Source organism: Salmo salar, chromosome ssa06 (assembly GCF_905237065.1).
Source record: "Salmo salar chromosome ssa06, Ssal_v3.1, whole genome shotgun sequence".
In the NCBI taxonomy this organism is placed as follows: Eukaryota; Metazoa; Chordata; class Actinopteri; order Salmoniformes; family Salmonidae; genus Salmo; species Salmo salar.
Window position 1 is genome coordinate 43,783,861 of NC_059447.1, and position 24,901 is coordinate 43,808,761.

At 41.5% G+C, this 24,901-nt stretch overlaps 1 protein-coding gene across 2 annotated transcripts; it reads right to left on the bottom strand.

The window, feature by feature from the left end:
• Positions 1 to 5,335: 5,335 nt before the first annotated feature.
• Positions 5,336 to 23,795, bottom strand: LOC106607493 (ubiquitin-conjugating enzyme E2 Z). Of its 2 annotated transcripts, none has more exons than XM_014204490.2 (7): positions 23,006 to 23,793; positions 21,533 to 21,605; positions 20,887 to 21,074; positions 19,942 to 20,053; positions 19,428 to 19,540; positions 15,326 to 15,416; positions 5,336 to 9,259 (listed from the first exon to the last, which is right to left on the bottom strand). In XM_014204490.2, exons 1-7 carry the CDS (start codon positions 23,440 to 23,442, stop codon positions 9,083 to 9,085), a joined length of 1,191 nt encoding a protein of 396 aa, XP_014059965.1. In that variant the 5' UTR covers positions 23,443 to 23,793; the 3' UTR covers positions 5,336 to 9,082. The 2 variants fall into 2 exon arrangements, with proteins under 2 accessions (XP_014059965.1, XP_045576585.1); XM_045720629.1 differs by lacking the exon at positions 5,336 to 9,259 and adding an exon at positions 13,000 to 15,012 and having other exon boundaries at positions 15,170 to 15,416; positions 23,006 to 23,795.
• Between the last annotated feature and the right edge of the window lie 1,106 nt (positions 23,796 to 24,901).

Here is a 24,901-nt window from a genome sequence, read left to right on the forward strand (position 1 = left end):
TCATGTGTCGTTCTCTGATACGATAGTTTCTGTTGTTTCAGTCAATGCTCAAAATGGAGAGAGAGAGAGAAAGAGGGAGGGAGGGAGGGGGGAAAGAGAGAGAGAAGAGAGCAAAGTTATTTCCGACGAGAAAAGCGCCAACAGGAACAAAAAAAAATTACCGCTGAAGAGGATACTGAGTTATTCCCTGAACGAATATTAAAATAAATAAACAGTGTTCAGTTATTTTTTTTAAATTATCCCCACGTTTAATTAGCCTAATTGCAATAGCTACTTTCAGTCAATTATGAACCTTCTGAAATATTTCATTGAAAATCAGAAATAGTTTTGATTTAGAATTTTAGTGCATGTGATTTTGATTGCTACTTCATCAATAACTTATTGTTTGTTTGTTTGTCATAGTATCTAGCAATATCAGTACATCTGGCCAAGATTTCGTTCACTAATCAACTGCTACAGAAGACCTGGGAGAACATAAACAGTTCTGTGTGTGTGTTCAGAGGCATGATTGATTAAGAAGAGGTGGTCCTAGACGTTTCACCCACCAAGATTGTTCTGCTCGTAGCTACTCCCACCAAGTGGACACGTTGAGATAACGCATCGCATGTGCACATACATGAACTAAAATGGTTCAAATGTATAGTATTTCTCCTCAACTCACAACATAGCCCACCATGAACATTAGTTCGATGTTGTATTATCCTTCATTAAACTGTAATCCGCTAACAGGCCTGTAAGGGAAATTATAAAATGATCATAGAATGCTGCACTTTATTTTCAAATTAAGATGAGTTTTTTTTATACTGAATGTAGGCTACTGCAGCGAAGTAAACATTTTAAATACAATAACCTACCAAACAATATAAAATCAAACATATAAAATATGTTACATATGCCGGTTAAAGCTAAACTAGGATTTATTCAGCATATCGAAGTAGCCTATATTTGATCAAACGTGACAAGAGACATGCCTGGTGATTACAATGATGTTCGCTTATTTTCACGTGAACATTTGACAACAAATTTAAGAATGAACTATCTGGTTAAATCCCGTTGTCTTTTAAATGTTACATGTATTCAATTTATTAGAAGCTATTATTTAGAATCTTGTTTGAGTCATCGTTAATTATTGTGTAATAAAATTGTTAACTCATGTTTTGGAACGATAGGACAATTCTTTGGATTTCTCATCAAAAGTTCTACTGAAAGCACAAACGAAAAGCTCTCGAAAAGGCATATAATTACAAATCAACGCTCACCTTGAACGAAATCAGACCATCACAATGGCAAAAAATTATATGAAATAGCTTTCCAGGTGTAAATGTGAACATGTCATTGAATACACCTTTGTTTTCCTTGATTTTCTATTGTATAAATTAGGTAGTAATAATAATGATAATAATATGAATAATAGGATACAAATAATATGAATTATATAGGCTACAATAGACATTTGAATGGGTGTCAAGACTGCCTACTAACATAACGATGAATGTTTGCAGAGAATATTCCGTTTCAAATTCAACACACTTGACATATGAATAATTACAAAACCTCTCAAGAGACTTGATCAGTTACTACATCGAAAACAAGTAACTGTATGGAGCGACCTCGAAGTTATGCTTTGGAAAATCGTCAGAGTCATATTGAATCTTGTACAATTACGAAATGACAAAAACATACTGGATCCCTGTATCAAAAATGACTCAATTCGTTCAATATAGTGTATTTCATATCTATTCTCTAAGTTGTTGTCGGTTGGGAGGCACAACACCTGTTGTGTTGAAAGAAAGCGTATCCCGCTCATCTCAATAATAGGCTGTGTTTGAGGGAGGGTCGATAGAACGAAGGTATTTGGACCGTCAGATAGTAGGAGCGTTTACTAAACCAACATTGGGAATATTGAACAAGAATACTGTATAAAACGTATGTCACAAAGTCGTTTTCCAAATGTATAAATTATATAGGCCTATAGAGCAATAGCAAAATGTTATTCGTCGACGAGACAACTTGGAGAGAATTGTCTCACATTAAGCTGTCATCAACTAATGTCTCCACTGAAGATAGTATATAAATCACAAATGTTTCATCATGAAGTTGTGGCTTTCTATATGGTTTCATCAATAATTAAGATCAATATCTTATAGTCTTATTTTTGCTCTGAATTAAATGTTTTCATCCTCTTTTAAACTGTTAATATAACTACAAAGAAAAACAATTTGAATTAATCAATAAATTCAATCAATAAAATCTGTGAAACTCTTACAGATGAAAGCCTTACTGCCTGTGCCTGACAAGCACACAACATTGCCCAAAGTCTGAGAAAGACAATAATGCATTCATAATTTTTTTTTTTTAACTTAGTCCAAAGCAGGCTACCCTCAGAATAGCCAACATTTCAACATTGCTCCTAGTCCCTTGTCTCACATGATGGAATGCTCTTATTTTAGTCAAGTAAGTCTCACATGTAGCATAGATGAATGTAATTCCTGTGAATTGATATACAAAGTGAAGATAAAGAGTGGTGTGATTTAGGTTTAGCACTGTCAGGGGCTGTTGGCAAACAGTCACTGTTGCATTTCTAATGCCAAGCAGGGCCGCAACTTTGGTTTTATAAGTGGGGGGGACATAATAATAATAATTATTTTATCCAGTCGGATAAACACTCCAAACATCCTACCAGACCGCTCGGAGGTGTCAGCATGGTCCTAAAGCACACCGCAGCCTTGTTTTGTATCATAGACCAATGATAAAACTGGGGGGGGGGGGGGGGGATGATTGGCACCCTTGATAAAGATTAGCAAAAAAAAGACTGCATAAAATAAATAATACAAAGTTACTGTATTTTATATGCAAAAAATATAAGATATTATGTTAGTTTCTACTAATACAATTGCTCAAATAAAAAGATTATGTTTAACAAGTAAATATTTTTTCTCTCAAAAAGATATGGTTAAAAATGATTGGCACCCATGTTTTCAGTACCTTTCAATACCTCACCTTGCAAGGATAACGGCACTGAGCCTTTAATAAAAAATAAAAAAAGAGATTAGAGAACAGATTGGGAGGGAGTTTAGAGCATTCTTCCATACAGAATCTTTCCAGATCATTGATATCCTTCTTCTGCTCATATGGACTGCCCTCTTTAATTCAAACCACACGTTTTCAATGGTGTTCAAGTCCGGAGACTAAGATGGCCATTGCACAATTAAGATTTTGTAGTCAATTAAGAATTTATTTGTAGATTTTGTGTGCTTGGGGTTATTGTGTTCCTGGAAGATCCACTTGCGGCCAAGTTTCAGTCTCCTGGCAGAGGCAACCAGGTTTTTGGCTAAAATGTCCTGGTACTGGGTAAAGTTCATGATGCCGTTGACCAAACAAGGGCCCCAGGACCAGTGGAGACAAAATAGCCTCAAATCATCAAAGATCCACCACCATATTTAACAGTAGGTGTGTGGTTCTTTTCTGCTAATACATCCTTATTTTGATGCCAAACTCACCACTGGTGTGCATGCAGAGTGCAAACTATACCGTGACATTCGGGGAGGTCTCAAAGTTTTTCACGGTACCTCCTATATTTTTCTTGGCCTAATAGTAAAGGTTAAGGGAAAGGGAATGAAGGATACCTCGTCAGTTGCATAAACTAAATGCATTCAACCGAAATGTGTCTTCGGCATTTAACCCAATCTCTCTGAATCAGAGAAGTGCGGGGGAGATTCCTTAATCGACATCCACGTCATCGGTGCCTGGGGAGCAATTGTTGTTGGGGGGTTAACTGCCTTGGTCAAGGTCAGAACGGCAGATTTTTCCACCTTGCTGGCTCGGGGATTTGAACCAGCACCCTTTTTATTTGGAATGAACACAACAACGTCATGATGTTTTCATCTTACTGTCAAACAAAAAGTGTAATGTCATTACAGCAATTGTCATTGAGTCTTCACTCTTGTAGCCTGAATTAATAGATTTGTCTTGCTGACAGAAGAACCCTTTGGAAGAAACAAAAGGTGGGACACCTGAAAAGGGGCGGAGATATGGAACTGTCACAGGTGCAGCCACAGGGGGGAAAAATTATTTAAACGATGACAGAGGTGGGGGTGTTCATTTCATTTGGAATAAGCTTTTATTTCAATATTTACCACTGTCGCAGTACAAGTTACATTTTAAACAAATAGGAGAATGGTTAAATTAGCGTTCATTATTTAGAGACCTCCCCGAAGTTTGACTTTGTTGCATTTAGGGGGACTCATGTCTCATTCAGGGGGTCTGAGACCCCCCGTAATTCGCACCCTGTGTGCGTGGCCAAAGAGCTCTATCTTCATGTCATCCAACAAATGTAAACGCCTGGAGTTTGCTATATGGCATTGGCACTCGGATTGGAACCGGTCAGATGACATGAAAATAGAGCTCTTTGGCCACGCACACCAATGGTGGGTTTGGTGTTGAAATAAGGATGCATAAGCAGAAAAGAACCACACACCTACTGTAAAATATGCTGGTGAATCTTTGATGTTATGGGGGCTATTTTGCTTTCACTGGTCCTGGGGCCCTTATTATGGTCAACTGCATCATGAACTTTACCCAGTACCAGGACATTTTAGCCAAAAACCTGGTTGCCTCTTGCCTGATGACTCAAACTGATTTCTTCCGCTGCTTTCGTGGGCGTGGCTAGGCGTTTGCTCAGAGCAATGTGGTTGGCTAGCCAGGCAAGGTTGCCTCTGCCGGGAGGCTGAAACTTGGCTTCAAGTGGATCTTCCAGCAAAGACAACCACAAGCACACATCAAAATCCACAAAGAAATTGTTAATTGACCACAAAATTCAACATTTTGCAATGGCCTTCTCAATCTCCGGAGGGCAGTGCATAAGCGCAGATGAAAGATATCAAGGATCTGGAAAGATTCTGTATAAAATCCCTCCAATCTCATAAAACATTTTAGAAAAAGGCTCAGTGCCGTTATCCTGGCAAGGTGAGCTATTGAAAACGGGTGCCAATCATTTTTACCCGTTTTTGTTAGAAAAAAATATTAATAAAATCTCTTTATCTGAGAAATTGTATCAATATAAAATATAATGCCCTTTTTTGTAGCATACAATATAGCTCAGTATTGGTATTATGTATTTTATACAGTCTTTTCTGCTAATCTTTATCAAGGGTGCCAATAATTTTGGAACTGACTAATATATATATATATGTGTGTGTGGGGCTTATGGGACTTGTAGTCCTCCTTGGCATTACCAACACAAAGGTGGCTGGGCTGAAGCCCTCAACTGAATGCCTATAAAATTGTCACTATTAACAATAACACTTGCACTAAAACAGAATGCCACCGATCAAAATAGCCATTGGTATATTTTATTATATATTTTTTACATACACAATATAATGAAAACAGAAATTAAGACAGATGAAAATAAGTCTTGCATAAACTTGGCGGTGAAAGTCTTGGGGCTAATGCCTTGGCCTGGAACGTTGAGTCAAGGCCTAAAATGGGTCCCACATCTTCTGTCAACTCAAAAGTGTAAACCAATCACTTACCCTTGACTGAGACTGAGAATGAATGGCCATTAGTGTGTTGAGCGCCCCTGTGGGAATGTACTGCTAGAGCAGGGTTTCCCAAACAGGGTCCTGGGGGGCACCCCTGGGGGCCACGTATTGATTTTTTTGCCATAGCACTACACAGCTGACTCAAATAATCAAAGCTTGATGATGATTTGGCTATTATTTAAATCAGCTGTGTAGTGCTAGGAAGAAAAAAAAAAAGATGTGCACCAAGGGGGAGGGGGGGCCCAGGACCGTGTTGGGGAAACCCTGTCGTAGAGCAACTGCTCTATGTGGCAGCTAGTTTTAGCGGCCCTGTACATTGCTGGTAGCTAGCTAAGAAGCAATGTGGTCTACTCTACACCACCAAGTCCTAAACTCAATCTTGAGGAAAAGATGCAGTATATTTTAGTATCACACTCTTATCTTATAAAAAAAATGACATAGATTGAAGGTCAGGAGATACTATGAGACATCTAACACAATGGGACTCAATACAAAATGTTACTTATCTCATTGAGATGGCTGACAGATGAATTCCCCCCCGTTTGAAGTTATTATTATGCCCATGGCCTTGCCAACATTTATTCTAGAAGTTTCTACGCTTTACATACTTCACTTCTTGAAAACACCTAAATGCAAATACCATTATGGATTGAAGATGCCCTAGTAAAAGCAATTCAGATAGATACTCTGGGTTGGAGGCACAAACCCAAAATAAACCATCAGACAAGGGACACAATAGAAGGGTCCCATCAGAATGATACATGAATATACACACACCAAACCATAACAAGGCTTCAAACTGACTGCTCACTATATTTAGCATGAAGTGTCATCTCACACCTACTCATTTGCAGTGGAGCAGGCCAGTAGGATATTTGCTTGAATAGTTTCATTTGCAGTAGATTCATACATTTTAAACCATTTTTTCTTCGTTCAAACTTTGCAAACAAAGTTAGCAGTACGATCTCAAACATGAGATCTATTAAATCCAACATTATTTCCTGGGAGAGGAAGTCCCAATCGACAGAGAACTGAGCAGAAATTCACCCAGATGGGAGGGAATAGAAAAACATGTCCATGAGAAGGAAAAGAAGAAGGGTGAGGTCCGGTCCCGTTTGGGTGCCAATCTGCACTGGAGCTGCCCTCCTCAATTAGACAGTAGATTGTGGTCCAGACAGTCCATTACAAAGCAAGAGGTTTTGTTGTATCCTGAGTGCTTAGTTTCAAAATGCAATAAGGACTGAAGACAGTATAATTCTTTGCATCTTGCTAGATAGGATTACAAACCAAGTGACACGGTAGAGGTGTTTAGCCCCCTAGACCTTTAAGCAGTTTTGATAAAACCAGAAATATGAAGAGCCTTTGAGGCCTCAGTAGAGGTTATTGGTAAGCTGCACTGGCTGATAGGCACAATATTGTGTGACACTTTGAAGGGGGACGATTCAAGAGAAACAATTGTGGCTTGGGCAGAGGTCTCGAAAGGGGATCTGACTTAACGTCTTCGGAAGCAAGAATAACAACTCCACATCAATATGAAATAATAAGATCTACCCCTTACAGCAGACAAGACCACTGGTTAGAATGGGTCATACGGTTTATCGTAAAAAATGTTTTATCCTCCTTGATCACCTGAAGTCCAGTTTGTGTTGTCAGTCTTACTGCCAGGTTAGGTTTATATAGAACTTGTACCTTAGACTGTGTCAACCTGTGGAACACACTTCTGACACCATATATGTAAGCCAATGTCAAACGTTTAGCGCTTAAAATGGCCAAACCGACATAAGATCATTCTACAAACCAATCTACAGAAACCCATCGCAGGCGAAAACTCGAAATGAAAGAAAGTTCACACGGCCTTGAAGCAGGTGTCAGGTATTTTTGTTACCATCATAAAACATTTCCTGTGGCTCGTTTGAAATCCTGGCGGTGGCCTTCAGATGACTGAAAAGGTGACACCACGGAGGTCTAACACAGGTCTGTGCCTGTTTGGTACCAGACGACACTGCTAAATGGAGCTGAAGAGGCACCAGTCCACTGCCTTCCAATGAAAAATGCAATGGAAAATGGGACAGGTCAAATGACAAATCTGGCTTTCTTGGCATTCCTATTAGTCTCTACCAGCATTTTAGCATCAGAGAAGAAAACCATCTCTTGAAAGTTTAACCCACAACACTATAGCTCAATGATAATCATACACATCAAACATTGATTCAAAGTATCGTTTTCATGCACAGAAAGAAAATAACTTTCCATGCAGGCTTTAGCATTCAGTCAACAGAAAATTCTTTGAAGACACTACCCACAGACCATAATAAAATCTCTCGCTGTGCGCATATATATATACACACACACACACAAATATATTGGCACCCTTAAATGAGTCACTATTTTCTTATCAAATATGTTCACACCTATTTTTGTTTGATTTACATCTGCACAGGACCATGTTCTTATCAAAACTGAAATTTCGACTTTATAGTCAAAATATGGCCTGGGCTACATTATTGGAAATTCTAATAAATTTGGTTGGAGGCAAGTGATGTGTAATTTTTCCTCACTTGTCATACATTGCAAGTGACTACAGGGTACAAATAGCCACCCAACCAGTTTGAAAATAAGAAATATTAAAGGGAAAGGGGGATACCTAGTCAGTTGTACAACTGAAATGTGTCTTCCGCATTTAACCCTCTGAATCAGAGAGGTGTGGGGGGCTGCCTTAATCAACATCCACGTCTTCGGCGCCCGGTGAACAGCCTTGCTCAGGGGCAGAACGACAGATTTTTACCTTGTCAGCTCGGGTATTCGATCCAGCAACCTTTCAGTTACTGGCCTCAAAGCTCTAACCACTAGTACAATCTGTTCCACTGTAACGTGCAAAGGTGCCAATATATTTGGCCACAACTGTACATATTTTGTACTAGGCATTAATGGAGTTTTTTTTTTTAAACAAATGCAATTCATTATGAATTCATAATGTAATTATGACTCGCTTCATAATTGTATTAAGTACTGTTCAGATTAAAGAAAGATCATAAGAGACAATGGGACTTTAGAAGTGGATAGTCTGAGGTGTATGTACCGATGTATGAAAGAATAGAAGTTGGTGATCTGATTAAGACGATCGACGTGGTTGTACTGACTGAATATTGAGAATGGGCAATCTCAGATTTCACCTCTACTTCCTCATCCAATCAGCCGCGGGAAAATAAAGACAACAAAAAGGCAGAGTGTATGAAAAATTGCTTTCAAAACAACTAGTGTCCATTTCTACAAGCCAAACTTCCCCCAACACTAGCATTGTTTACTTACAACAGTTGAAAAACAAACAACAACAAAAAGTAATCAAAAGGCAGTCATTTGCAGGGGAAGGAAAAAGAACCAATCAAAAACAGACATTAGCTATCCCCTGCCTTTGTATCATAAGTGCTTCCTGATATCAAGCCTTTCCCCCCCTCCAACATCTAACTTGTTGCCAAAAACATCCTGCAAAAACAGAAAGGGAGAAACAGAAAAATAGGTTGTGTGGCGCCATCTGGTGGCTAAGGCTGGGAGCTGCCCTGGCTATCTGGGTCTGTGCCTGAGGAGCTGGTGTCCGAGTCCGAGTGGTCATCGTTGTCCTCCGGTGGGCACTTCTCCCGTATGCGCCTCTGGGTGGCACTCAGGCGTGCCAGTAGGCCCTGGTAATCGAAGCGACCCCTCTTCTCCCCAAAAGGGTCCTGGACGCATGTAAGGAGAAAAAGTGTGTGGGATATGCATCTCATATTTCAACATCTCATATTTTCCACTGTGGTGAGGGGTTAAAGCATGTGGGAGCAGTATATACTGTTTTTAAAATGTATTTTGTATAAGAGTACAAATCATTTATTTATACATGTATAGAGAGCATTTCTTTATATGTGTAGAGAGAACCTTCTGTAAATAAACCGGGACAAATTACTTTGGCAATGAAGAGTCAGATGAACTCGTAGCATACATTCATGGATGCCAAGGGAAGCCAGGCTTCCCAAAATAATTTACCAATAATTTTTTTACAAATATTTTCTTTGTGTTTCATAAATTTCCTTCAAATCAAATTTTATTTGTCACATGCGCCAAATATAACAGGTACCATGAAATGCTTACTTACAAGCCCTTAATTCTATTTTCTTAACCGCATTGTTGGTTAAGGAAAAAATAATAAAAGTAATACAATAAAATAACAATGAGGCTGTATACAGTGGGCACCCGTACAGAGTCAATGTGCAGCGGTACAGATTAGTCGAGGTAATTCGTACATGTAGATAGGGGTAAAGTGACTATGCATAGATAATAAACAACGAGTAATAGCAGTGTCACTCAGGAAACTAAGAAGATTTGGCATGGGTCCTGAGATCCTCAAAAGGTTCTACAGCTGCAACATCGAAAGCATCCTGACTGGTTGCCTGGTACGGCAATTGCTCGGCCTCTGACCGCAAGGCACTTGAGGGTAGTGCATACGGCCCAGTACATCACTGGGGCTAAGCTGCCTGCCATCCAGGACCTCTACACCAGGCGGTATCAGAGGAAGGCCCCAAAAATTGTCAAAGACGCCAGCCATTGACTGTTCTCTCTACTACCGCATAGCAAGCGGTACCAGAGTGCCAAGTCTAGGACAAAAAGGCTTCTCAACAGTTTTTACCCCCAAGCCATAAGACTCCTGAACAGGTAATCAAATGGCTACCCGGACTATTTGCATTGTGTGCCCCCCCAACCCCTCTTTCACACTGCTGCTACTCTCTGTCATATATGCACAGTCACTTTAACTTTACATTCATGTACATACTACCTCAAATTGGCCCGACCAACCAGTGCTCCCGCACATTGGTTAACCGGGCTATCTGCATTGTGTCCCGCCCACCACCCCCTCTTTTACGCTATTGCTACTCTCTGTTCATTATATATGCATAGTCACTTAAACCATATCTACATGTACATACTACCTCAATCAGCCTGCCTAACCGGTGTCTGTATATAGCCTCGCTACTGTTTTTCCACTGTCTTTTTACTGTTGTTTTTTTTTAACTTACCTATTGTTCACCTAATACCTTTTTTTGCATTACTGGTTAGAGCCTGTACGTAAGCATTTCACTGTAAGGTCTACACCTGTTGTATTCAGCGCATGTGACAAATAAAGTCCGGGTGGCCATTTGATTAATTGTTCAGCAGTCTTATGGCTTGGGGGGGGGGGGGGGGGTGAAGCTGTTAAGAAACCTTTTGAACATAGACTTGGCGCTCCGGTACTGCTTGCCGTGCGGTAGTACAGAGAACAGTCTATGACTTGGGTGACTGGGGTCTTTGACAATTCTTTGGGCCTTCCTCTTACACCGCCTAGTATATTGGTCCTGGATGGCAGAAAGCTTGGCCCCGGTGATGTACTGGGCTGTACGCACTACCCTCTGTAGCGCCTTACAGTCGGACGCCAAGCAGTTGCCATACCAGGCGGTGATGCAACCGGTCAGGATGCTCTCAATGGTGCAGCTGTAGAACTTTGAGGATCTGAGGACTGATGCCAAATCCTTTCAGTCTCCTGAAGGGGAAAACGTGTTGTCGTGCCCTCTACACGACTTTCTTGGTGTTTGGACCATGATAGTTTGCTGGTGATGTGGACACCAAGGAACTTGAAACTCTCGACCCACTCCACTACAGCCTCGTCGATGTGAATGGGGGCGTATTCGGCCCTCCTCATCCTGTAGTCCACGATCATCTCCTTTGTCTTGCTCACGTTGAGGGAAAGGTTGTTGTCCTGGCACCACACTGCCAGGTCTCTGACGACCTTCCTAAAGGCTGTCTCATCATTGTCGGTGATCAGGCCTACCACCGTTGTGTCGTCAGCAAACTTAACGGTGGTGTTGGAGTCGTGCTTGGCCAAGCAGTCGTGGGTGAACAGGGAGTACAGGAGGGGACTGAGCACGCACCCGAGGGGCCGCCATGTTGAGGATCAGCGTGGCAGATGTGTTGTTACCTACCCTTACCACCTGGGGGTGGCCCTTCAGGAAGTCCAGGATCCAGTTGCAGATGGAGGTGTTTAGTTCCAGGGTCCTTAGCTTAACCTCTATGGGCTAGGTGGGACGCTAGCGTGCCACCCGTGGTGCACTCCATCAACAGCAGGTGCATTTCAAGAGCGGCAAATTTGAATCCAAATAAATGTCAAAATTCAAATTTTTCAAACATACAACTATTTTACACCCTTTGAAAGATAAACATCTCCTTAATCTAACCACGTTTTACGATTTCAAAAAGGTTTTACGGCGAAAGCATAAATTTAGAGTATGTTAGGACAGTACATTTACAAGAGTTGTGTGTAATGTTTTGTCAATTCAAAGACAGGGTCACCAAAACCATAAAACCAGCTAAAATGATGCACTAACCTTTTACAATCTCCATCAGATGACACTCCTAGGACATTATGTTAGACAATGCATGCATTTTTAGTTCTATCAAGTTCATATTTATATCCAAAAACAGCGTTTTACTATGGCATTGATGTTGAGGAAATCGTTTCCCTCCAATAACCGGCAGTCAAGTCAGCGTCACAAATTAAATAATTAAAATTAGAAAACATTGGTAAAATATTATATTGTCATTTAAAGAATTATAGATTTACATCTCTTGAACGCAATCAACTTGCCAGATTTAAAAATAACCTTACTGGGAAATCACACTTTGCAATAATCTGAGCACTGCGCCCAGAAAAATACGCGTTGCGATACAGACTAGACGTCATGTTGGGGAGATCTAAAATCGAAAATACTATGTAAATAATCCATTACCTTTGATTCTCTTCATCAGATGTCACTTCCAGGTATCACAGGTCCATAACGAATGTAGTTTTGTTCAAAAAAGCTCATCTATGTCCAAAAAGCTCCGTCTTGTTAGCACATGATCTAAGCCAGCCGGACTTCTCGTCATGAACGAGGGGAAAAAATATATTTACGTTCGTTCAAACATGTCAAACGTTGTATAGCATAAATCATTAGGGCCTTTTTTAACCAGAACATGAATAATATTCAAGGTGGACGAATGCATACTCTTTTATAACGTATTGGAACGAGGGTACCCAACATGAACTCGCGCGCCAGGTGTCTAATGGGACATCATCGTTCCATGGCTCTTGTTCGGTCAGATCTCCCTCCAGAAGACTCAAAACACTTTGTAAAGGCTGGTGACATCTAGTGGAAGCAATAGGAAGTGCCAAAATATTCCTCAGCCCCTGTGTTTTTCAATGGGATAGGTTTAAAGGTAATACAACACATCAGGTATCCACTTCCTGTCAGAAAATGTCTCAGGGTTTTGCCTGCCAAATGAGTTCTGTTATACTCACAGACACCATTCAAACAGTTTTAGAAACTTTAGAGTGTTTTCTATCCATATATAATAAGTATATGCATATTCTAGTTACTGGGTAGGATTAGTAACCAGATTAAATCGGGTACATTTTTTTATCCAGACGTGCAAATGCTGCCCCCTAGCCCTAACAGGTTAATGATGAGCTTTGTGGGCACTATAGTGTTTAACGCTAAGCTGTAGTCAATGAACAGCATTCTCACCTAGGTGTTCCTTTTGTCCAGGTGGGAAATGGCAGTGTGGAGTGCAATTGAGTCTCTTGTGAATTTTGCAGATGTCTCAATGTACAGCACTGGAGAAAGCATCTGAGCGAGCAAAACAGCACACCTCTGTCTCTGTATGCTGTCTGGTCCAAAAAGAGTATGACATTGTTGCCGCCCGTAGCATTGAATGCAAGGGAAGCCAGTGAGCATTTGGACTCCCTTGATAAAAATAAATAAAAAATCTAAAATAATAGCCAATCAGCGTTGAGCTAAACTGAGTGAGCTCAACTGTGAATGGTCCTGGCACACCAACGACAAAAAAGTGTCAAGGGAAGCCAGTTTGGATTTTGCGTAACTTCTATCAAATCGCAACAAGAGCATACATCACTGACAGAAACAACTGGAATTGTTGAATTTGGTTGTGCTAGCTAGAAAAAAATCATGTCTTTCCTAAATTAGCCATGGATGGAGATAGGGATTTGGACTTGTGGTTTTACTTAATACTCCTTACTGGCCAATGATTATAATACCGATTCTGATCCAACCATTAATTAACCATATATTGTTGTGCCCCTGGCCTGAGAGTTCAATAAGTAGAAGGCTAATGTTAACTAGCTAACATTGCCTACAAAAAGGAAGTTAAGCTAGCGAGCAAGCAAGCATTTTAGCTAGGTAGTCTAGGACAACAAAAAATAAAAGCGTGTACTGTATGACAGAGTGATCATCAACATGAGAGGATGGCATTGGCGGGTGAGTCAACACGTTTGTTTTCTACTTGCACGTACACAAATCAGAACCATGGACAGCCACATCATTTTTAGACTATTGTTTTTGGTATTTTTTAGTTGCCACTGTATTAGACTAAGCATGGGTGATTTGATGATGTTGAAATGGTGGTGGTACAGTGGAGGCAGCTCCTGTTTTCTTTGTGACTTGCGGTAACTCTGTGGTTCTAAATCAATAGTTGTTTAGTGGTCTGAAAAGGTTGGAAACATTACCTTGCTTGACCATGTTATAGGTCATGTAACTGTTTGTTACATGCAATATGCCTTGTGGACTTCTCCGGACAGAGGTTGCTCTCTGGTTTTGTAATGTAACAAAGATGTGGTTAACCTGTCAAGGTATAGGGGGCAGTATTTTCCATTTCGGATGAAAAGCGTGCCCAGAGTAAACGGCCTAATACTCGGGCCCAGAGTCAAATATTTGCAAATTATTAGTAGATTTGGATAGAAAACACTCTAAAGTTTCCAAAACTGTTTGAATGATGTCTGTGAGTAAAACAGAACTCATATGGCAGGCAAAAACCTGAGAAAAATACAAGCAGGAAATGAAAATCTGGTTCCTGTAGTTCTTTCAAGTCCCTGCCTATCGAACACAGTGAGTTAGGGTTCATTTTGCACTTCCTAAGGCTTCCACTAGATGTCAACAGTCTTTAGAAAGTTGTTTGAGGCTTCTATGGTGAACAGAGAGCCAACAAAGGAAGTTGGAAGTTGGTGACCCAGGGAAGGGCATCAGTTCATTTGCGCGCATTCACGCGAGAGTTAGCTGTGTTCCAAAACGTTTTTCAAGACACTGGTGATTTTACCCACGCACTGCTACTGGATATCATTATTTTGTTTCTGCGTTCATGCTAGCTATTACCATAGACACCCAGTCATTGTTAACTGTTACCACAAGACACCCAGTCATGTGCTAATGTTAGTCAGCATCGGCTCGCAAAACTACCTCCAACTTCCTTCATAATGAACGCAGAAACAAAAAAATTGTATACACAAGTTCATCTGTGTGTAGGGAAGTAGATACAGGATTTAATTGGCAAAATCCTGAAGTACCCCTTTAAAATGTTTGGACATGTAGATCCCCGTCTTCCTCTAACCCAGGGTTTCCCAAACTCGGTCCTCGGGGACCCCAAGGGGTGCATGTTTTGGTTTTTTCCCTAGCACTACACAGCTGATTAAAATAATCAAGGCTTGATGATTAGTTGATTATGAGTCAGCTGTGTAGTGCTAGGGCAAAAACCAAAATGTGCACCCCTTGGGGTCCCCGAGGACTCAGTTTGGGAAACCCTGCTCTAACCCCAGGTAAGGTGCGGTGCATTAGTCATCAGGATGTGTGATGCATTATAACCTGTGTGTTCTGCTTCTCCAAGGTGCATAAAGAAATGTGTACACACAGAGAGAGACAGCCAGAGAGCCAGAATGAGGTCTCTGGCAATACCTGCATGTTCTGTCCCTGTTGGTGTAGTCTCTCTTTGCAAACCCCCTCGTAGAAGTCATAGTACTCCAGGAATGATTTCTCCATCACACTCCTGCAACACAGGAACATTCATGAGGTTAATTAACCACCAAAACAAAATGCTAAAACGACTACAAATTAAATGACTCGCCACTGAAAGCTGTGTTTGTTCTAAAATGTATTGCGGGTCAGTGGCTTTGAACATGTCTCTTGCAATCTAATCTGTTAAGAAGGTTCAACAATATGCCTCATATACAATAAGGAGATTAGACGTGGCCTGTAGCCTTACTTTGGAGTCCAGGCATATACAGTCCCTTCAGAAACGATTCACACCTCTTGACTTTTTTCACATTTTGTTGTGTTACAAAGTGGGATTGAAATGGATTACATTTTCATTTTTGAGCACGATCTACACAAAATACTAATGGAAAATAAAACTATTTTTTGATTAGATAAGTATTCAACCCCCTGAGTGAACACGTTAGTAACATTTGGCAGCGATTATAGCTGTGAGTCTTTCTGGGTAAGTCTAAGAGCTTGGAAAACCTGGATTGTACAATATTTCCCTTTTTTAATGATTTTTATTATTCAAGCTCTGTCAAGTTAGACAGCCATTTTCAAGTCTTGCCATAGATTTTCTAGACAATTTAAGTTAAAACTGCAACTAGGCCACTCAGGAACATACAATGTCATCTTGGTAAGTAACTTGTGTACATTTGGCCTGGCATTTAGGTTGCTATCCTGCAGAAAGGTCCATTTGTCTCCCAGTGTCTGTTGGAAAGCAGAATTAACCAGCTTTTCCCTCTAGGATTTTGCCTGTGTTTAGCTTTATTCCTTTTCTTTTTATCCTAAAAAACTAGCCCCTGCAGATGACAAGCATACCCATAACATGATGCAGCCACCACCATGCCTGAAAATATGGAGTGGTACTCAGTGATGTGTTGTGTTGAATTTGCCCCAAACATAATCCTTTGTATGCAGTATTACTTTTGTGCCTTATTGCAAACAGGATGCATGTTTGGGAATATTTGTATTATGTACAGGCTTGCTTCTTTTCATTCCATCATTTAGGTTAGCATTATGGAGTAACTACAATGTTGTTGATCCATCCTATCACAACCATTTAACGCCAACTGCTTTAAAATCACCATCGGCCTCATGGTGATGCTCCCTAAGGAGTTTCCTTCCTCTCAGTCAACCGAGCTAGGACGCCTGTATCATTGTAGTGACTGGGTGTATCGATACACCATCCAAAGTGTAATTAATAACTACACCATTCTTAAAGGGATATTCAACGGCTGCTTTTTATTTACACACCTACCAATAGGTGCCCTTCTTTGCGAGGCAGTGTAAAAGTGGGGGTGGGGGGGAACAATGCAAGTAGTCCGCCATTTGATTAGCTGTTCAGGAGTCTTATGGCTTGGGGGGTAGAAGCTGTTAAGAAGCCTTTTGGACCTAGATGTGGTACTCCAGTACAGCTTGTCGTGAAGTAGCAGAGAGAAGTCTATGACTAGGGTGGCTGGAGTCTGACAATTTTTAGGGCCTTCCTCCGACACCGCCTAGTATAGAGGTCCTGGATGGCAGGAAGCTTGGCCCCAGTGATGTACTGGGCCATACACACTACCCTCTGTAGTGCCTTGTGGTCGGGGGCCGAGCAGTTGCCATGCCAGGCAGTAATGCAATCGGTCAGGATGCTCTCGATGGTGCAGCTGTAGAACATTTTGAGGATCTGAGGACCCATGCCAAATCTTTTCAGTCTCCTGAGGGGGAATAGGCTTTGTCGTGCCCTCGTCACGACTGTCTTGGTGTGTTTGGACCATGATAGTTTGTTGGTGATGTGGACACTAAGGAACTTGAAGCTCTCAACCTGCTCCACTACAGCCCTGTCGATGAGAATGGGGGCGTGCTCTGTTGGGGTGGTATGTAAATTGGAGTGGGTCTAGGGTTTCTGGGATAAGGGTGTTGTGAGCCATGACCAGCCTTTCAAAGTACTTCATGGCTACAGACGTTGAGTGCTACGGGTCGGGAGTCATTTAGGCAGGTTACCTTGGCGTCCCTGGGCACAGGGACTTAAAACATGTTACTACAGACTTGGTCAGGGAGAGGTTGAAAATGTCAATGAAGACACATGCCAGTAAATCAGCGCATGCTCAGAGTATAAGTCCTTGTAATCCATCTGGGCCTGCGACCTTGTGAATGTTGACCTGTTTAAAGGTCTTACATCGGCTACGGAGAGCATGATCACAGTCATCCGGAACAGCTGATGCTCTCATGCATGCTTCAGTGTTGCTTGCCTCGAAGCGAGTATAGAAGTTATTCAGCTCGTCTGCTAGGCTCATGTCACTGGGCAGCTCAAAACATTTCAGCTTTTCATTTGTTATTAATTTCTAAAAACATAATTCCACTTTGACATTAACCTCTATGGGCTAGGTGGGACGCTAGCGTGCCACCCGTGGTGCACTCCATCAACAGCAGGTGCATTTCAAGAGCGGCAAATTTGAATCCAAATAAATGTCAAAATTCAAATTTTTCAAACATACAACTATTTTACACCCTTTGAAAGATAAACATCTCCTTAATCTAACCACGTTTTACGATTTCAAAAAGGTTTTACGGCGAAAGCATAAATTTAGAGTATGTTAGGACAGTACATTTACAAGAGTTGTGTGTAATGTTTTGTCAAGTCAAAGACAGGGTCACCAAAACCATAAAACCAGCTAAAATGATGCACTAACCTTTTACAATCTCCATCAGATGACACTCCTAGGACATTATGTTAGACAATGCATGCATTTTTAGTTCTATCAAGTTCATATTTATATCCAAAAACAGCGTTTTACTATGGCATTGATGTTGAGGAAATCGTTTCCCTCCAATAACCGGCAGTCAAGTCAGCGTCACAAATTAAATAATTAAAATTAGAAAACATTGGTAAAATATTATATTGTCATTTAAAGAATTATAGATTTACATCTCTTGAACGCAATCAACTTGCCAGATTTAAAAATAACCTTACTGGGAAATCACACTTTGCAATAATCTGAGCACTGCGCCCAGAAAAATACGCGTTGCGATACAGACTAGACGTCATGTTGGGGAGATCTAAAATCGAAAATACTATGTAAATAATCCATTACCTTTGATTCTCTTCATCAGATGTCACTTCCAGGTATCACAGGTCCATAACGAATGTAGTTTTGTTCAAAAAAGCTCATCATTTATGTCCAAAAATCTCCGTCTTGTTAGCACATGATCTAAGCCAGCCGGACTTCTCGTCATGAACGAGGGGAAAAAATATATTTCCGTTCGTTCAAACATGTCAAACGTTGTATAGCATAAATCATTAGGGCCTTTTTAACCAGAACATGAATAATATTCAAGGTGGACGAATGCATTCTCTTTTATAACGTATTGGAACGAGGGTACCCAACATGAACTCGCGCCAGGTGTCTAATGGGACATCATCGTTCCATGGCTCTTGTTCGGTCAGATCTCCCTCCAGAAGACTCAAAACACTTTGTAAAGGCTGGTGACATCTAGTGGAAGCAATAGGAAGTGCCAAAATATTCATCAGCCCCTGTGTTTTTCAATGGGATAGGTTTAAAGTCAATACAACACATCAGGTATCCACTTCCTGTCAGAAAATGTCTCAGGGTTTTGCCTGCCAAATGAGTTCTGTTATACTCACAGACACCATTCAAACAGTTTTAGAAACTTTAGAGTGTTTTCTATCCATATATAATAAGTATATGCATATTCTAGTTACTGGGTAGGATTAGTAACCAGATTAAATCGGGTAAATTTTTTTATCCAGACGTGCAAATGCTGCCCCCTAGCCCTAACAGGTTAAGGGGTATTGTGTGTAGATCAGTGACAAAATGACAATGTATTCCATTTTAAACTCAGGCTGTAACAAAATGTGGAAAAAAGAGTCAAGGTGTGTGAATACTTTCTGAAGCCATTGTAGCTGGATCTAGACAATAGATGCCGTGGGACATTGACTCATCTCGACATCAGTCAAGTTTTGAGTTTTCAAAAGGTCTCAAACTTTTATTTTGGAGTGAACAATCCAAGACTAACTCACCACAGGGCTTCTGGACAGGGCACCTTCCCATCCAGCATGTCACATACAGCCACGCGCATGGTCTCATGGCGGATGCACTCGTTGTAGTTCTTGCTGTCCCCCGGGTGTCTCTCCTGGCAAAGGGAGTGTCAGAGGGAGCAGGTGTAAAGGGGACAATTCTCAAGACACAAAACGTGACACATTCCACACTGGTATGGTCAGTCCGTAGCTGATGACAGAAAAACGCTTTTCACACACGTTTACAGACTTCTACAAATGGGGAAGAAATGGCAAACAACGGACTAAATAGACACATAGAACACCGGCTGAAGACTTCTGTAAGTCGGACAACACAGTCATATTACATCACAATATCATATGCCAAAAAAACATTAGCTTTGTTGATCAAAATGGCTGCATTTCTTCACTGAACCACATTCCCCATAAGGCTGTAGGATTTAACTGCATTCTGGGGATTGTGGTTTGGCTTGCCAGCTAAATTAGAAGCCAACTTACCAGTGGGCTATAGGCTTACCTGTTCAAAGCCTGGCTCATTGTGGTAGGGGTTCTCAGTCATCAGAGACTGGATGGAGATGAGAACTGAGGAGATGCTCTGGGCTGGGCTCCACGCTGGCCCTGTCCAAGTCCTACACAACAAACCAGAACAAAGAGGTAAGTTTAATGCACAAAAGATTCACATCTGGAGCCCGCGCACTAAGCAAAATATTACGTTTAAGTTATATGAACTACGGTGCTTCACCCAAAAAAGTACAGTAGACTGAATAGTAGCTCAATTTTATTCTTCGTAGTGCAAGCTTTTGAACTCCCTGTAGGTTCTCGAGACTGACCAACACTACTGTAAAGGGAACGAGAGGAAGTACTTCAAAGCTGATTCAAGGAGCCATAGGTGCAAAATAGTTTTACGATACATGGGCACGTTATTCCAAGAAAATTAAAAAGGTATTCTATTGAAAGCAGGAGAATGATGGCATCACATCCTCTGGGCCAAAGTCACCCACACGTCGACAGTGAGGGGGAGATCTGGACCGGGTCTGGGAGGAAGTGCTGACATGCAAGAAATTATCTGAGTCTCTAGAGAGCTGCCATAAATAAGCATGTTCCGCCAAAGAATGACCGTTACCTGAATCTACCCCTTACAGTTGTGGTCAGACCAGGTCAGGCATTAATAATACAGACTGACTTGCAACTTTGGGCAGCACTGTCTGCTGTTTTTCATGCTCTTGTGTGTAATTAGGTGGAATCATGATATTGATTGCAGGTCTCATCACACAGTACCCCAAGTATATAATTTTAAGAGCTGCTATTCTATGGGCCTGGGTTTAATAGGTAGACTTATGAATGCCTTGTCCCATTTTGACCCCTAGTCACCCCATCGCCTAGTTAGAAAGGGAACTGGGCATAGAAGTATGGGTTGCTCAGGTGCAGCAGGTTTCCCCTGAGCTGCAGGACCCTGGCTTACCCGAGGATGCTGAGGCATACTTTGCCGTTACGGTAAAAGTTGGGGTTGAAGCGCACAGTGTTTTGGCCGGTAGTGATGAGCTTGACCCGTGGGGGGTGGATGGGGTAGTCCGGGGGGCAGCGGAATAGAAAGAGGAAGAAGCCTCCCTCGTAGGGTGTGTCGAAGGGTCCTGTGATGAGGGCATGGATCTGAGGAGGGAAGACTAGAGTCAGGACTAATATATAGGGAGGATGTCGATGCGTTGAATTTCTCCACAATTCGCATGGTTGCCATAATCCTCATAATAGTTGTGCAGAAGACTAATTCCAAGATGGCTGTTGTTCCTCTTGCCAAGGCAAAAGTTCTTCAAGGCTGTATTTTTTGTTTAGTAAGTCCAATTTCATTTTTCTTTTGACTTAGTACAAACATTGAGTCTGTGGGTTATAATTTAGAAGACAAACTAGGGTAAATTACCTGATAAATAGTTAATTTAGTCAGGCCACAATTTACTTATGTTAACTTTCTTTCAAGAAGGATCCCCCCCAACAACAAGTTGAGCCTGGGATAGGAGTTGTTGGGGGAAGGGGTCTGGCTAGCTCAATGTACAACAGTAAGGTGGTCTGGACAGACCCCGTGGACCTAGGTAGTGGAAGTCTGTGAGCTTTACCTTAGTCATGTCGTGAGGGTCAGGAACTACAAACATACCCGGGGGAGGCTCCTTATAGATGGACATTATATCCCTGAGGAAAGAGTAAGAAGAGAAACGTAAGAAAATATGCAAATACACAATGACAGTAGCCTGATCACAGATCTGTTCGTGCTCTTGCCAACTTGGCATGATTTATTATTATTTTAACCTTCATTTAACTAGGCAAGTCAGTTAAGAACAAATTCTTATTTTCAATGCCGGCCTTGGAACTGCCTTGTTCAGGGGCAGAACGACATTTTTACCTTGTCAGCTCGGGGATTCGATCTTGCAACCTTTCGGTTACTAGTCCAACGCTCTAACCACTAGGCTACCTGTCGCCCATGATGGCACAAGCAGACTGGCACTCGGGGCACCTTTTATGCCAACAATGTAATATTGATAACGTTGTGTTTATACGTTTCATAAGGTCAATATATTAATTACTGAGAGTCACATAATACACAAATGGATTTACACATTATGACAACAGTAACTCTGACCAATTAATACAAACTATTGGCTTAACTTGTAGCCTAAGTAAGCATTTTCTTAGGGCACATTTTCCTACAGGATATACCTGTGTTTCACCAAAAAGGCTTAAACTTCTCTTTCCATCTATGCAGGCCAGCACCAGTGTCTCACTGGGTCATAGTTCTGATGGACCCGCTCTCACTTGGAACTAAAGGCAGGCCTCTGGTACTTTTCAAAGCAACTGTTTTGATTATGCAGAGGTTGTTGACTCTGCTCTTCACAAATCCTGTCAGTCCTAGCTCTCCAACTCTAGGCGGCATGCTGCCTTCTCCCTAGTTTTCAGCTATTAGCTTCGCCCAAAACTACATATTTTGAACTACAATCCTGACGCTGTTTTAACGTTTAGAAACGTCATTAATCATCACTTGCGACAGGGCTTTCGAAACATACCGCCCTCATCTTTCATCAGCGGGAAAGAATCCTTAAAAAAAACAGATCCATACAGTTATGGGTGCCTCCATCCAACGAAACTACACTTCTGCTACACTTAGACACAAGTGTTCAGAGCATGCTAGATGGCTAATTAAACAATCCCTGTAACATGGAGATATGGACGTGTGGGAACACTAACCCGATGAAGGTGTGTATCATTTAATATATATTTATTTATTTCCCCCTGATATGAAAGGTGCTTCCAAAACCGTACTGCAAGCGACGAGTGTTAACGTTCAGATTGAGTCCACAGAAGACGCCTTTCGTCCAATGACTCATGTGTATGGTCAAGGAATTGAGAGTCACGATCAAGAACTATGTATGTAAACACAGTAGTGTAACACTGATGTTTGTAGAAAACTAGCATTTATATTCACAAAAATACACGTGTGGTTCTTTCGTTTTCAGACAGCATGGAAGTTGGAACCACATCCCATATGTTCTAACAGGCAAGCCCACCAGTGTATATCTGCATACTCAAATTATTACCTTTTGATTCGGAGAATGCATTGCTGGGACGTCTTCTCGTTGTCCCAGTCGGTACTTAGTGTTGGGTCCCAGGACGTTGCGTGAATCTGGGACAAGAGGCCCGCTCCGGCCACCCCCAAACCGATACCGCCCGGCAGAGCATTGGTGGCCGAGTAAGGGGGTATTGGAATGGCAGAGCCCACTACCGCGCTAAGAACACCTGCACCTCCAAACCCGCTCCCAGTCCCCACGGTTGAGGTAGTTGTGGCTCCAGGGGCCATGACGGCTAGGCCAGTCTCCGCAGCCGCTGCTGGGGGTGGTGAGGCCGGTTTAGCGCCACTCGTCGAGTGGCCCGGCAGAGAATTACCCAAACTCGGTAACAGCGGAGCTCCATTTCCCTGACTACCAACACCTAACCCAATTTCACCATTAGCAACCTCTCCTACGCTATCCGCCATTCTAAATTAACACGTGTTCAGGTTATAGCTAGCTTGCTAGCTGCAGTTATTGACAGTTGCCGATACAGTAGTTTCTTGTTTTGAGTCCGTCCTCACGCAGTCGGTAAATGAGGAAGAGCAAGGAGAGGCGAAGACGAAAAAAAGCGCTCCCACGGAATTGCATGTCTTTCTTCTCGCCTCCAAAAGTAGCTAATCGTGTTTAGCTATGTCTTAAGAACCTACAAACTGTCAGTCGAAAAGTTAATGCTATTACCCATCACGAATTCTCAGTTTTACCAGTCACCAACGCAGTTTGCAGTTTCAGCCTGTTTATCGCTTAGCTTTTTCTTCGGTTTTCAATAACCACTTCCTCTCCACAGCACAAAATACCTTTACTGCCACCTGGCGGCGACAGTTTGACTGCGTCCACACCCGATTAGACAACATTCACCGCATTAAAGGGTGGAAATCATCTTAAAGTAGCAACATACAACAGTAGGCCTACAGTTAGTATTTTACATGTTCTTAGAACACCATACCTTGACGTGACTTACAACCTAAATTTAATGAAAAAGTTGACTAGTAACTTGTAGAAGACTGCTTTAGTTTAACTCCGGGTTACAGAACATCCTGGGTGTCCACTTGTATTTAACAGTTACATTCTTCTATTCTGGTTGTCACTTTTTCCATTAATAATTGAAGTTGTACATTACCACTAGTATAGTGAATACACATAGCATTTTTACTTGGGAGCACTAGTGCAGGTCAGAATACATTAAATGGCTACATATGTATCATTGTGTGTAACCTTTTCTTTACCTAGGCAAGTCAGTTAAGAACAAATTCTTATTTATAATGACGGCCTACCCTGGCCAAACCCAGACGATGCTGGGCCAATTGTGCGCCGCCCTATGGGACTCCCAGTCACGGCCGGATGTGATACAGCCTTAAAATCGAACCAGGGACTGTAGTGACACCTCTTACACTGAGAACCAGTGCCTTAGACTGCCTTTTCCAGTGTGCTCAGACTGTTACATTTGTATTTGAGGGGCGTGCGCCACGAGCAGTCATTTGTATAATTTTACTTTGTAAAAACCATCAGCACAGGCAAGTCTGATTAGGTTAAATCAGAGAAACATTTAATATATGGCTGGGCTAAACTATAGAACAGCGGCTGCCATAGAAACAAACGGAGCATTGCTTTGTCTGTGGTTGCGCCTTTAAAATGCAGAAAAAACGCTCCTGTAGCCCAAACTGTTCAATACTACATACCTACATTAACTGAGCTAAAAAAAAAATATTAATCTGGCCCAGATTGGTGAGATGCACTTAAAGGGCTACACACAAATTAACCATAATGAATAAGGAACTATCAAAACTATGAAAATGTAATAAACCCTACTTAATCTATAAAAAAAATAAACTGTCACAGAAAATCAATAATTGCAGTATGACTCAGATGAGGGAGGTCATTACCACT

What these genes read in the sequence shown, in the direction of transcription:
- LOC106607493 (XM_014204490.2), bottom strand. Translation starts at nt 23,442, where the DNA reads ATGGCGGATAGCGTAGGAGAGGTTGCTAATGGTGAAATTGGGTTAGGT. An exon ending in ACCCTCACGACATGACTAAG is followed by an intron (nt 21,075 to 21,532) that starts GTAAAGCTCACA and finishes TTCCCTCCTCAG; the next exon opens with ATCCATGCCCTCATCACAGG. An exon ending in AACAGGGACAGAACATGCAG is followed by an intron (nt 9,260 to 15,325) that starts GTATTGCCAGAG and finishes ACATGCGTCCAG; the next exon opens with GACCCTTTTGGGGAGAAGAG.